Source organism: Nelusetta ayraudi, unplaced genomic scaffold, assembly GCF_046127955.1.
Source record: "Nelusetta ayraudi isolate G7.1 ecotype Tasmania unplaced genomic scaffold, CSIRO-AGI_Nayr_v1 ptg000063l, whole genome shotgun sequence".
Taxonomy (NCBI): domain Eukaryota; kingdom Metazoa; phylum Chordata; class Actinopteri; order Tetraodontiformes; family Monacanthidae; genus Nelusetta; species Nelusetta ayraudi.
Window position 1 is genome coordinate 857,134 of NW_027466113.1, and position 11,792 is coordinate 868,925.

At 45.8% G+C, this 11,792-nt stretch overlaps 1 protein-coding gene across 1 annotated transcript; it reads left to right on the forward strand.

The window, feature by feature from the left end:
- Window positions 1–506: 506 nt before the first annotated feature.
- LOC142898362 (grainyhead-like protein 2 homolog) lies at window positions 507–11,019 on the forward strand. The gene is made up of 15 exons (XM_076041297.1): window positions 507–695; window positions 1,331–1,517; window positions 2,346–2,780; window positions 2,889–2,944; window positions 3,556–3,712; window positions 3,957–4,068; window positions 4,964–5,058; window positions 7,488–7,646; window positions 7,786–7,843; window positions 7,974–8,113; window positions 8,842–8,879; window positions 9,171–9,262; window positions 9,364–9,449; window positions 9,546–9,607; window positions 9,795–11,019. The coding sequence occupies exons 1-15, from the start codon at window positions 682–684 to the stop codon at window positions 9,907–9,909; spliced, it is 1,806 nt and encodes a 601-aa protein (XP_075897412.1). The 5' UTR covers window positions 507–681; the 3' UTR covers window positions 9,910–11,019.
- The last annotated feature ends 773 nt before the right edge of the window (window positions 11,020–11,792 follow it).

The following is an 11,792-nucleotide window of genomic DNA, read 5'->3' on the forward strand; positions in this document are numbered from 1 at the left end:
TTTCCTGGTATAACAAAATCCAATCGTTATCTGTATGTCTTTCCTTTTAAAAACATCAATAAACCGCTTTAACTCCTGGCCATTAGATGGAACGAATGTTATTGATAATAAATTCAATCCTAAATCGCCTGTAACAACGTTTATCGCTACACAATCCTCTGCAACACAACTGTGATTTGGAAGATATGTTGTTAACACAACGAAGCGTTTTGAAGAGCTCCGACCACACCTGGCTCAGGTCAATCGACAGTCGCTGCCCTCTGATTGGCCAATGGTGAGCCAACCGCGGCACCTGTGTCGAAACTCCCAACCAATCAGCGAGGCAACAGCCATTTCCTCGTTTATCCAGCGGCTCCAGGAGCCTCTGCAAAAAAGTTCATTGAATGATTTTCAAATAGGACAGAAGTCCTTCTGTGAGTGTCGCTTCTGTTCAACATTAAACATTCAGCGTTTTTTTTTTATTTTTTTTTTTTTAAATGTCTTATCTAAGTACCAAAGTAATAAGGTGGAAAATGCTGCGCAATGTATCACGTGATTCCGTCGCTTGGTTTAACTGGTAAGTTAAACAAAGCCAGCCTCCTACTTGTCTTTTTGTCTCACTGACAAAACTTACCTGCACCAACTAGAAAGTCCAGTTTGTCAAGAGAGCCATAGAAACCACCAAAGAGTCCTGGAGGCAGCATGGACCTGGACAGGTAAGAGGGAACAATTTCCTGTCTGCCCCTATGTCGTTCAGATTATTTATGTATTTATTTATTTGGTTGGATTTTTGACAAACATCTTGTAAAACTTTTTTTTTTATTTATTTATTTATTTATTTTTTTTAGCATATTCACACTTCAACCATTCAAACTCTGTCAAGCACTTACGGTCTGTGCCAAACCTGCCTTCTGTGGCACAAGCGCTTACATTTTTCTCTGAAAAGTATTATTTTTTTGCAACTTGTGTTAAAGAATAAAATGATTAGGCTTATTTGATTTAAAAAAAAAAAAAAAAAAAAAAAAGTTTGTTCGTGCAACAACAATTGTGATGTCACACGTCCCCGTTTTGGCTCACACAATGACAACATGTATTGTCACGCAATGGGAGGAGCAGTAGCCTCAGTAAAACTGAATGAACTGACCTTTTGAGGAAAGGGAAATGGGATCCAGAAGTCTTTTAAAAGGCACTAACATAAACACATGCCTCATGGGTGGATCATTAGACAGGCGTTTTTGTGAGAAACAGCCGAGGGGCAGGCCTCGTGGCTTGGCAGCGGCGAGCTCTGCCAGACTCCACCAGGCCGCCGTCTCCCTTTGGTTGACACGGTGACGTTTCCCCTTCTTTTCAGCAAACGGCTGGTGGTGGTGGTGCCGAACGAAGTGATGGTGCCCACTCGCAGGGTGTTCAGCAGCGAGGATGAAGCGTGGAGGAGCTACCTGGAGAACCCGCTCACCGCTGCCACCAAGGCCATGATGAGCATCAATGGGGACGAGGACAGCGCAGCAGCGCTGGGGCTGCTGTATGACTACTACAAGGTGTGCAAAGTGTGAAAGGCTCATCATGCGACCACCCCCCCCCCCCGACTCCCAGTGATGTTTTGTTTTTTCGACACCGGTTAGCACTGTGGCCTCACAGCAAGAGGGTTGCGGGTTCGATTTTCCAGCATGGGGCCTTTCTGTGTGGAGTTTGCATGTTCTCCCTGTGTCTGTGTGGGTTCTCTCCGGGTGAATTGTCCGTAGGTGTGTGTGTGTGTGTGAGAGTGAATGGTTGTTTGTCTTTATATGGCTCCGTGATGAAGAAGAAGACGAAGAATAATAACAACAAGAATAATAAGAAGCCTTTATTAATCCCACATTGGGGAAATTTGCATCATTATATCAACAATGCAGTAGAAAATAATTGAAGTTATATTGATTAAGAAGAAATAAAGAAATAAAATAAATATATATATAGACTAAGAAGGAACTTACAAGATATTCACATTACATTGACAGTTATACACAATATTGACATGTAAGTAAGTGTTTTATTGCACCTTTATGAAATGAAGTGTGTCAGAAGAGGATTTTTACTGTGTGCAGTTGTACAGCCTGATGGCTGCGGGCAGGAATGACCTGCAGTAGTGCTCCCCTCTTGCGCTGAGGGTGCAGCAGTCTTGAGCTGACGGAGCTGCACAGGCTCTCCACAGTGTGGTACTGACCACTTGTCCAGGGTGGCACCCTGCCTTTGCCCTGTGACAGCTGGGATAGGCTCCAGCAGACCCCCGCGACCCCTGAGTGCAGGACCAAGCGGGTGTTAAAAATGGATGGATGGATTGATGTTCCAGATGTTGTATCGTGTTCACGCCTCCCCCGCTTCGTCAGGTTCCGAAAGAGAAGAGACGCGTGTGCAGCGGCGTCAAAGCCTCAGAGCCCCCCGTGGCTGCCGTCGACGACAGCAGGAGTTTGGAAACGCTGGATGGGCATCTTCACGCTCTCAGGTCCATGCCTGTCAACCTTTCCCTCAACAGCAGCTGCACCAACACCACCTCAGAGTATCAGGCCTCTAAGTACGCAGCTTCCTGCCTGGCAGCGCACACCAGAGATGTCAAATGCAACGTCGGACTGTCTGCAGTCAAGGTAGAGGACCAATCACACGTGAGAGTACCGTGCTCCGGAGAAATCTACCGGGAAGATCCCAGAGAGCATTCAAGGATGGTTTATGAGCAGAGCCACTACGACTTGCCACTTGCTGGCTTCCTGAAAGAGGAGCGGAGAGGCACACCGGACAGCACGAATGAAGGTGATGCAGACGGAGAGGTGAGACGTTTGGCAGCCGATACAGCGGAATAGACGGGAGGGGAATGTTTCACTTGGTATCACGATGGAAGGCAAATCTGAAGGCAAATTTTTCTTCCTCTCAAACAGATGTTGCACAGGAGCTCTTCCTCTGGATTTCACGAATTACCCTTCAGCGCGCCAGCGTAAGTCGGACTTAGAGGGAAAATAGAAGATGCTCCCGTTTTAGATGTATTTCAAGTGGTAAAGATCACCCATGCATGCACATCCACGTCATACGCAGTAAACTCTGCAGGTGTGTATTCTGCAATCAAAAAGAAAACAAAGAAGAACATATTTTTATTACAAGTTTCAAGTTATTGTAAAATGAAATGTAATAATAAAATGCCCTTATATTTTATTTATAAAACGCTGTAATAACAGTATCATCTGGGGCCCATCATGACTGCTGGCCCCATTGAATTGAGCATGTTTTCCCCCACACTGATAACCGAGGTGTACCAGTTGACCACCTTATAGTGCCTCCTATAGCACCATTTCTTTTTGGCCGCCTAGTTGCCTGTCAACGTTCACCTTGTCAGCTCTAGGAGGGCAAAAATAACCTTTTCAAGAATGATCTGTGTCGAGCTGTTTTGTTGTTTTACCTGTTTTATTTCATCACATTTACGTACTGGAGCTGCAAATTCTTCACTCACGTAGAGCACAGACAGCTCTTCTGCGTGCCTTCAAACTCTGGACATTGACACGGTGCACATTTAACTTTTGCCCCCCCCCCCCCCCCCCCCCCCTCTTCCAGTGACTGTTTCCAGTACTCTTTGGATGCCAGCATGTCGCTGCGGCCGCGGCAGGGGGACGGACCCATGGCCTACCTCAACCGTGGCCAGTTCTACCCGCTGACGCTGTCCATGAGCGGCTTCACCTCGTCCTTGTGTCAGTCCAGAGGCAAAGTGCGGGTGAGTGGGAACAGGCCATCCAGTAGTGAGCAATGCACCATGGGAGGCTCTGAGCTTCAGCAGGACAGTGTTGTACAGGTGAGGGAGAGGAGGAGGCTCACAGCAGAGGGCTGTAGAGGGAGATATTGAGGGTTTTACCCTTGATATCTTATTTGGCCTGCAGTAAATGGCTTTTTGCTGAAAATATCGTGATGATGAAATTTTGATCTTTATTTTTTCTTTTTGGGTTCTGCTTGTGATGCAGAGCGTCGTCATGGTCATCTTTGCAGAGGACAAGTGCAGGGACGAGCAGCTAAAGAACTGGAAATACTGGCACTCCCGCCAGCACACGGCCAAACAGAGAGTCCTGGATATTGGTATTAATATATATATAGTTCTTCCTCTTCTTCTTCTTGACGCGCTGATCAGGCTGTGTCTGTGCTGCCATGCGAGGCAGGCGAGGCCGCCCTGACGTTAGTCAGCATACTAACTACTGTTGACAGAGCCTCGGTCTCTCGGTCCCGTCGCGTGTCCCCAGGTGAAACTCCAAACACGTTGACTAACTGTCAATCCTCGATTCTCACAGGAGTGCTGTGAGCGGAGACATAGCCACTGGCTTTTACCATTTGCATAGACGTTAAGAGGTGAAAATAGGTGGGGTCTGGGACCGAGGCCATATCTTGTACGATCGGCTGGAAACAGGCCTCAGCCTGTGTTTGACAATTCCCTGGAATGAAACTAAGATATTAGACTGGGGTTTGTTGGTGGCAAGTTCATGCCAGTACCACGGCAAAAACCTTTAACATAATGTCAGCACTTGAGAGTCTGTCAGTGCGAGCAGAAGCTGCGCGTTTGATGAAGGTTTGAAAGGGTTGCATTGCACTGACAAACGTCTACCCATACTACTATACTTTTTAAATGGCACTATACAATATGTTCTAAATGGTAGGTCCTCTTTAAAGGGTTGCTCTGAAGGGGTTAAGAGATGGGTCAGTCCATGGAAGCACAAATAAGCAGGAATCAATCATTGGATTAGAGAGCAAATAGAAATAGCTTACATTTGTGTGTAGGACGTTTTCAATTTAAATGAGTGTGCATCACACAGCAGGATTAAAGTAAATTAGAACCTTTTCTTCATTCAGCGAGGTTTGAATGAGCACCTGAGGCCAGTGTAGGGCTGTTATAAAAAACAGTGACCCTGTTTATAAAAGTATTTTAGGTTTATAAAAGTATGTACAACTAACGAAATGATGATCTTTGAATTGCACGCAGCTGACTACAAGGAGAGCTTCAGCACCCTTGGAAACGTGGAGGAAATCGCGTACAATGCCGTGACTTTCACTTGGAATGTCGGTGAAGAAGCAAAGGTGAGAACATTTTATTATTTTATGTAATTTAATTCTTTTGTTATTTGATTCATTTGATCACATTTTCAAGCGTTTTTCTGTCATTGCGTAGCAGTACCCATTTATGGCCTCACAGAGGCACTGCAGCTTGGCTGCATAAAGGTTACTGTGTTAAGCAGGGACCCTTTCCCATCTGATGCTGACATACACCCCCAGTAAACCACCTTTTCATACATTTCATAAATAACAATGGCAGTGGAGTTTTTTTGCCCTGGGTGATCAGAGTTCCAAATGTCTTCACTGGATCATGTTTCATGAGCCCACATACACAGTGCCTTGGCAACTAAATAACAAGCAAGTAAGTACAAGCAACAGCGGCATCAGAATACAGAAGTCAAATGATTCATACATGCATTTTGGGATCGATGCATTTTGGGATCTTGAACAAAATTATTGTTCAAGAACAAATTACAGTCACTTGTTTGATCATATTGGACTTGGCCATTCCTGGTTCTCCTCTGAAGACACTTGCAGTCTTCTCGGAGCTCTTCAGTCTCCATCACATTACTTCCCTTTTAAGCTTGAGATTTTATTTTTCCCGGGACAGGTGGTGAAAAAAGAGAACAATTCTGGGAAAAAGACCCGGCCGCACGGGTAAAGGGAAGATGCATATATATTTTTTGTCTTTGTGCGCCACGCATGGGATGTCTGGCTGCCCGCCTGCCCGTTCAGATGATCGGCGATCTAGTTCTATTCTATGAATGCCAACGTATTCATTGCAATTAGAAAATTGTATGCTGACTGGTGAGTTGAAAACCTGCAAAATATGTGAATTGGCATCAGTGCTGTCCTCCCTACCTGCCGTGAAATCTCTCTCACATCCAGTTGAGTTCTTAGCAGGGGTGACAATCAGAGACAGCGTTCTTGGTGTAAATCAGGGGTGGCCAAACTTTTTTTTTTTTTTGCAACGGGCCACATGACGGACCTGCATCGTGGTGGGGGTGATTTATGACTGGCTTCACGGGGGCCAGACAGAGACACGCAGCGGGCCGGAGGTGGCCCGCGGGCCGTAGTTTGGCCACGCCTGGTGTAAATGATCTGTTTTCCTGCGACGAAAGAGGTTAACCGGAAGTTAACACGCTGATAAGACCTACATCGTCCCCTGGTGCGGGGGCTGTGGACGCGTTCCCGTCAATGATTCGAAAAGCCGAATTACGAACTCCGTCCGATTAAACTCTACATGCAAACGTGGTCACTGCTTGACGCTGTCACCTCACGGCGAGAAGGTCGCGGGTTCGATGCCCGTGTGGCACCTATGTACTACCGGCGTGCGTTGGGGGTTCTCTCCGGGTTCTCCGGCTTCCTCCCACGGTCCAAAGATCTGCGTTGGATCTGCGTCAGGCCAACTGGGAACTTCTAAACCGAATGGCGGTTTGTCTATGGGGTTGCAGGGGAAGCGGTGATAGAAAACGGGTGGACCTGCTTTCTCCTCCTGTCCCAGCACAAAGAAACGCCTCTGTTGATTCCGTTTGTTTGTGCCTGGTTAAGCTGAACAGCCACTCACCAGTGTCCTGTTGACTTCTTTTTATTTTTTTGGGGAGAAAACATTTGACTGTTTGTATGTGCGGTGGACAACAAGCCTACACGCACACACACACACACACACACACACACACACACACTCAAATCACTGGTGCGTCCATTGCTCCCGGGCAAAGTGAGATGGCATGGCTCTGTGGAGGTGTGAGTGTGTGTAGGAGGCTCGTTTGTGCTGCAGGCCCTTTTTTTTTTTTTCTTTCTTTTTTTTTTGTTGCAGCAATCGGTCCGTCACCCACTGCGTGTTGAGACACGGCGGCACTGTCGACGTGCGGTGGGAAAAAGCTGCAGTGTGGAATCTCTGCCGTTACCGGTCCGACCTCAGGCGGTCGGTCCGGTATGACCGGAAAATCGTACGCAAGTGCGACGTTTTGGATGTGTGTTTTATTTTTCGTTGTTGTTGCACCGAACAAATGTCATCTGGGATTGCGTCAAAGAGTTTTTTTTTCCCCATGCAGCTGAATGTGTGAAGGTAGCCACACCTACACTCGACATGCTGTTTGCTGTCCCACTGGTGGGGGGGAAAGCACATTCACCTCCAGCTCACATGCTCCCCTCTGCACGTACACTGTTAGACTAATCCACAGATACGCTTGGTTTGATGTTCTAAATTGTGATTTTTTTTTTAATGTGTCCAGAAACTTTTTTCCCCCCAGTACTGTAGAATACCTGTGCATATGTTTTCCCAAAGACTCACCAACTCAGGAATTATCTTGTTTTGCGATTTGTGAAACAACATTTAGTATTTATAGAGTAAATCTAGAAGTTCAGTATGAGTTATGAATATACTATGAATTCAAGTCCATATAAGGGAAGAAACTGAGGTATTTTTTTTGTCTCATTTTGGTCCTCAGGTCTTTATCTCTGTGAACTGCCTGAGCACAGACTTCTCCTCGCAGAAGGGTGTGAAAGGGATGCCCCTGCTCATCCAGGTGGACACCTACAGCTACAACAGTTGCAGCAGCAGGCCCATTCACAGGGCCTTCACTCAGATCAAGGTCTTCTGTGACAAGGTGAGGAATTCCCGCTGATGCTGGTGAGCTGAGAATGACTCAGCTCAAAGACTTTTTTTTCCTTCTTTTTAACAAACAAGATCTAAGAAGAAACTAGAAACATATTTCTATCTCCGACCAAACCTTGTTGAATCTTCAGGGCGCTGAGAGGAAGCTTCGCGATGAGGACAGGAAGCAGCTCAGGAAGAGGACAAAAGGTGAACGCCGTTGGAATTTCAAGTCCAGAAATGCAGAAGCGATTTTCGAGCTCGTCTTCAAGAAGCTCAGGGTCATTTGTATTTTTCACCTGCGGTAACCGGTGATGTTTCATTTTGCTCTCGTGCGCAGGGAGAAACTGCAGTTTGGGGCAGTCGTCGCAAGTCAGGAAACCTGATGCAGCCCTGCTCAGAAGCATGAGGGACCTGGACTCCCAGCCTGTCCTCTTCATCCCTGATGTCCACTTTGGAAACTTGCAGAGAGCAGGACAGGTGAGAGTCCGTCTCGTTCACAATCACACACACTTAAGGTGTTGCCCTTTTTTTTTCTTATAGTTCTGTTTGTCCCACCTTGACATGTTTTGGCAGAACTTCCACCTTCCTCAGGAGTGCCACTTGGTGACTTGTGTGACTAGGGCTTTATCAGCTAATGTTATGGAGGCGTGATGGAACCTGTGAGATTTGACTGGTCGGTCACGCCTCCCACAACTTACAACTTATCAAAAGCACTCGCTGAAAAAAATAAAACCGCTTTTAGGATTAACGGATCATTGTAAGAATTCACACAGCTGCTAGTACACCACAAGGACAGAACGGAAGAAAACAACAAATGCAATGTTATGTACAAGATACCACGTCAATCATGCAATAAAACATACATCAGGAGGACAGGGAGGAGCTTTAACACACGGAGAAAAGAACATCAAAAAGAATGTGAGAGGGAGACGGAAAAAAGACAAACAAGCGCAATAAAAGAAAAGGCGCACCAGGAAATCCACAAATCAGCCATCACCGACCGTTGTATTGACCACTGGCCGTGGTCACGACTCCATAACATCAGCTGATGAAGACGAGTAACACACGCCACCAAGTGACGGCTCTGAGGAAGGCGGAAGCTCCACTGAAACATGTCAAGATAGGACACACAGAACCCTTGTCTGAACAAAAGAAAGACACAAACCTCTATATTTTTAACCTTTTTCTTTTTCAATGTCTCCCAGGTTTTTGCTTTCAACCCAGAACAGGTCGACAGAAACGGGTAAGAACGCTGAGTGCACTTCTGCTTTTGACAGAAAAGAAGCGATGGTACAATTTCTTCCTTTCAAGCAAGTGTGCTTTTCTCGTGACTCCCACCACTCAATTTGTACTTGTTGTTACTTCCCACCTGTGATTACTTGTGGGGTCCAGGCATGACTAAAAATCAGTCTGGATGCGCCGTCACATACATAGTGTATTATTAACAGTATCATCTGAGGCCCCAATGGCCCATAGAATCCTTCCAGTGGTGTTTCCTCCCAATTGCTGATCAAGGTTTGTTTGCATGTTTCAGAAGCGTCCTGGTGAAAAGAATGTCATGTTCTGCTGAGGAAGGCGCCAGTCCAACTCAGCTCAAGAAGCTCAAGGTGGAACAGGAGAGGAAAGGTTTGTGTCCATTGATTGCCATTTAGATCTTCTTTTTTTTTTTTTAATCCACTGACATCCTGTTCATTCGACTGAAGTTCCATCTCATTTGTCCCGGCCAGTGCTGCTGTACGTGAGGAAGGAGTGTGATGAAGTTTTCGATGCCCTGATGCTGCACGCCCCAACCCTCGACGCACTGATGGAGGCAGTAAGTGCAGTGAAGGCGGTGGCCACGCGATGACACTCGGCAGGCCTCAGATTCCGCTTCACCGCGTTGCAACGTCTTCTTTTCTCTCTCGGCCAGATCTCAGAGAAGTACGCGGTGCCCGTCGACAAAGCCAAAGTTTACCAGAAAAGCAAAAAAGGGTGAGTGAGTTGATCCACCGAGGGCGAGGCCAAGGGTTCCTGCATGAAAAATCAGCCATCAGCTTCAATACTATGCATACCTGCATATCGGTACAGATGTATTTGCCTAACGTGGGGGAAAGCGGCATTTCTCTCCGTTCAAGTCATGAGTCTTTTGACTCTTCATGGTGCTCTTCTTCCTCACCAGGGTCCTGGTGAACATGGACGACAACATCATCCAGCATTACTCCAACGAGGACACCTTCATCCTGGCCATCGAGAGCTCGGCAGATCATTTGCGCGTGACCCTGTCGGAGATCTGACGGTCGCTGCCCTCAGCAACCGCGTCTATGGATTTTCACCGGGCAGAGCCGAATCCCGATGGGCGACCCTTTCAGCCGTACCACGTACCGATGTCGTGTGCACTGCCAGCACTGTCACATGGTCCTGCTCTTTCGAGGAAGACTCGCAGACTAGAATTTTTCTTCCTGCTTGGAACATCTGAGGAGAGAATGTTGGCGTTCAGGACAGGAAGTGACATAATCTCAGGTCTCGGGTCAACAGGTGGGAACTCGCGTTTGCTTCCTCGGTGCCTTTGTGTTTCGGACGTCTTGCGGTGGAGGCTTTCAAGTGACTTGATCAGGTGATTGAAAGGCTTTGGTTTCAAGGTCTGTGCACCTTGGGTGCTTCGTTTAACGGGTTAACAGGGATTGTTTCGTACTTGTGATTTAGACCAACTAAGTTTTTGTAGGTATGAATTCAGTGCTCCATTCCGGATTGACATCCAGTGGCCTTTTTGTCTTTTTTGCAACCAGTTATGGCGTTCCCTGCTGGCTGAATGACAGAATGCAGATTTTTGGTACTTCCTTTTTTTGAAACCATCGATTCATACAATCAATAGTTCTGGTTCTCGGCTCACAGCAAGAAGGTTGTAGGTTCGATTTCCAGGCCTGGGGCCTTTCTGTATGGAGTTTGCATGTTCTCCCTGCGTCTGTGTGGTTTCTCTCCAGTTTCTCAGGCTTCCTCCCACAATCCAAAAACAAGCATGTGATGCGAATTGGGTCTGTAGGTTTGTGAATGTTTTTCTGTCTTTCAATGTGATGTGATGAGCCGGTCCAGTTGGGATCAGCTCCAGCAGACCCCCGTGACCATTAGTGCAGATGAAAGTGCGTACGGGTGAATGGATGGAAGGTTCTGACACTACGTGCTAGTGTTAATTGCGTTACTTCACTTCATCTCCCCAGGATGCTGTTAAGAGGATTTTCTTTCTCTGCCCATGTGTGTTGCTTTTCCTCTCTCAATAATGATGATTGCAGTTATTAGCAGTCCAAGCATTTACACAATTGTTCGCTCAGGCTACTGTTAGCCACCAGGGCAAGACTAATCAACAAGTTGTACTGCTACGTGCAGTCAATAAATCGTTTTGTATTGTACAGTTCTCTTTTTTCGCTGATTGAACAGTTGAATTACAAACTTTATATTACAAACAAAATAATTTGTGTTGATACATGCTCCAAATTGTAAGTCGCACCAGAAATAGCACTGCACGCTAGTGGTAGAATGTCTACCTTAAGACCAAGAGGTTGTGGGCTCATACCAAAAGGTTCTAAAAATGGTACCCATGGCCTCAATGCTTCCCGCATCACAACAATGAAAATTAAATGGACACACGACTTTTGCTTGCACACAATAAACTGTAAATTTAATTTTTGCCTTTTAAAGTTGACCATAAAACAGAGTTGTGTGTTCCAAAAACCGCAGTCACTAAATACAGGATACCATACAAAACCTACAAAATGCAACAATTACAACGTTTTGTTCAACAGATAACAATTGTACAGTATAAATTTATACAATACTGCTTTTGTTTTATTTGGCACTTGACCACAAGATGCTATTTGGGATTTAACAGAAATGTTACACATGACTCAGTTTTTTCTTCTTCTTCTTTTTTTTTAAATCTGCTTTTTCATAAAAACAAATATAACAACAGCAACATGAAAATAGAATAGAAAGCAAACACTGTGTGACTTTTTTTTTTTGTTTTTTTTTTGCAGTAGTTGGGATTCTCGGCTTATTTGTGTACATTCTTGTTTCTTTACAATAACCAGCAGTTTTTGACTGAAACAATCAAAGATTTTGGGGTCAGAAAACAAACAAAAAAACAAAACAACCCCCCCCCCCCCCCCTCCCAAAGCAACAACTG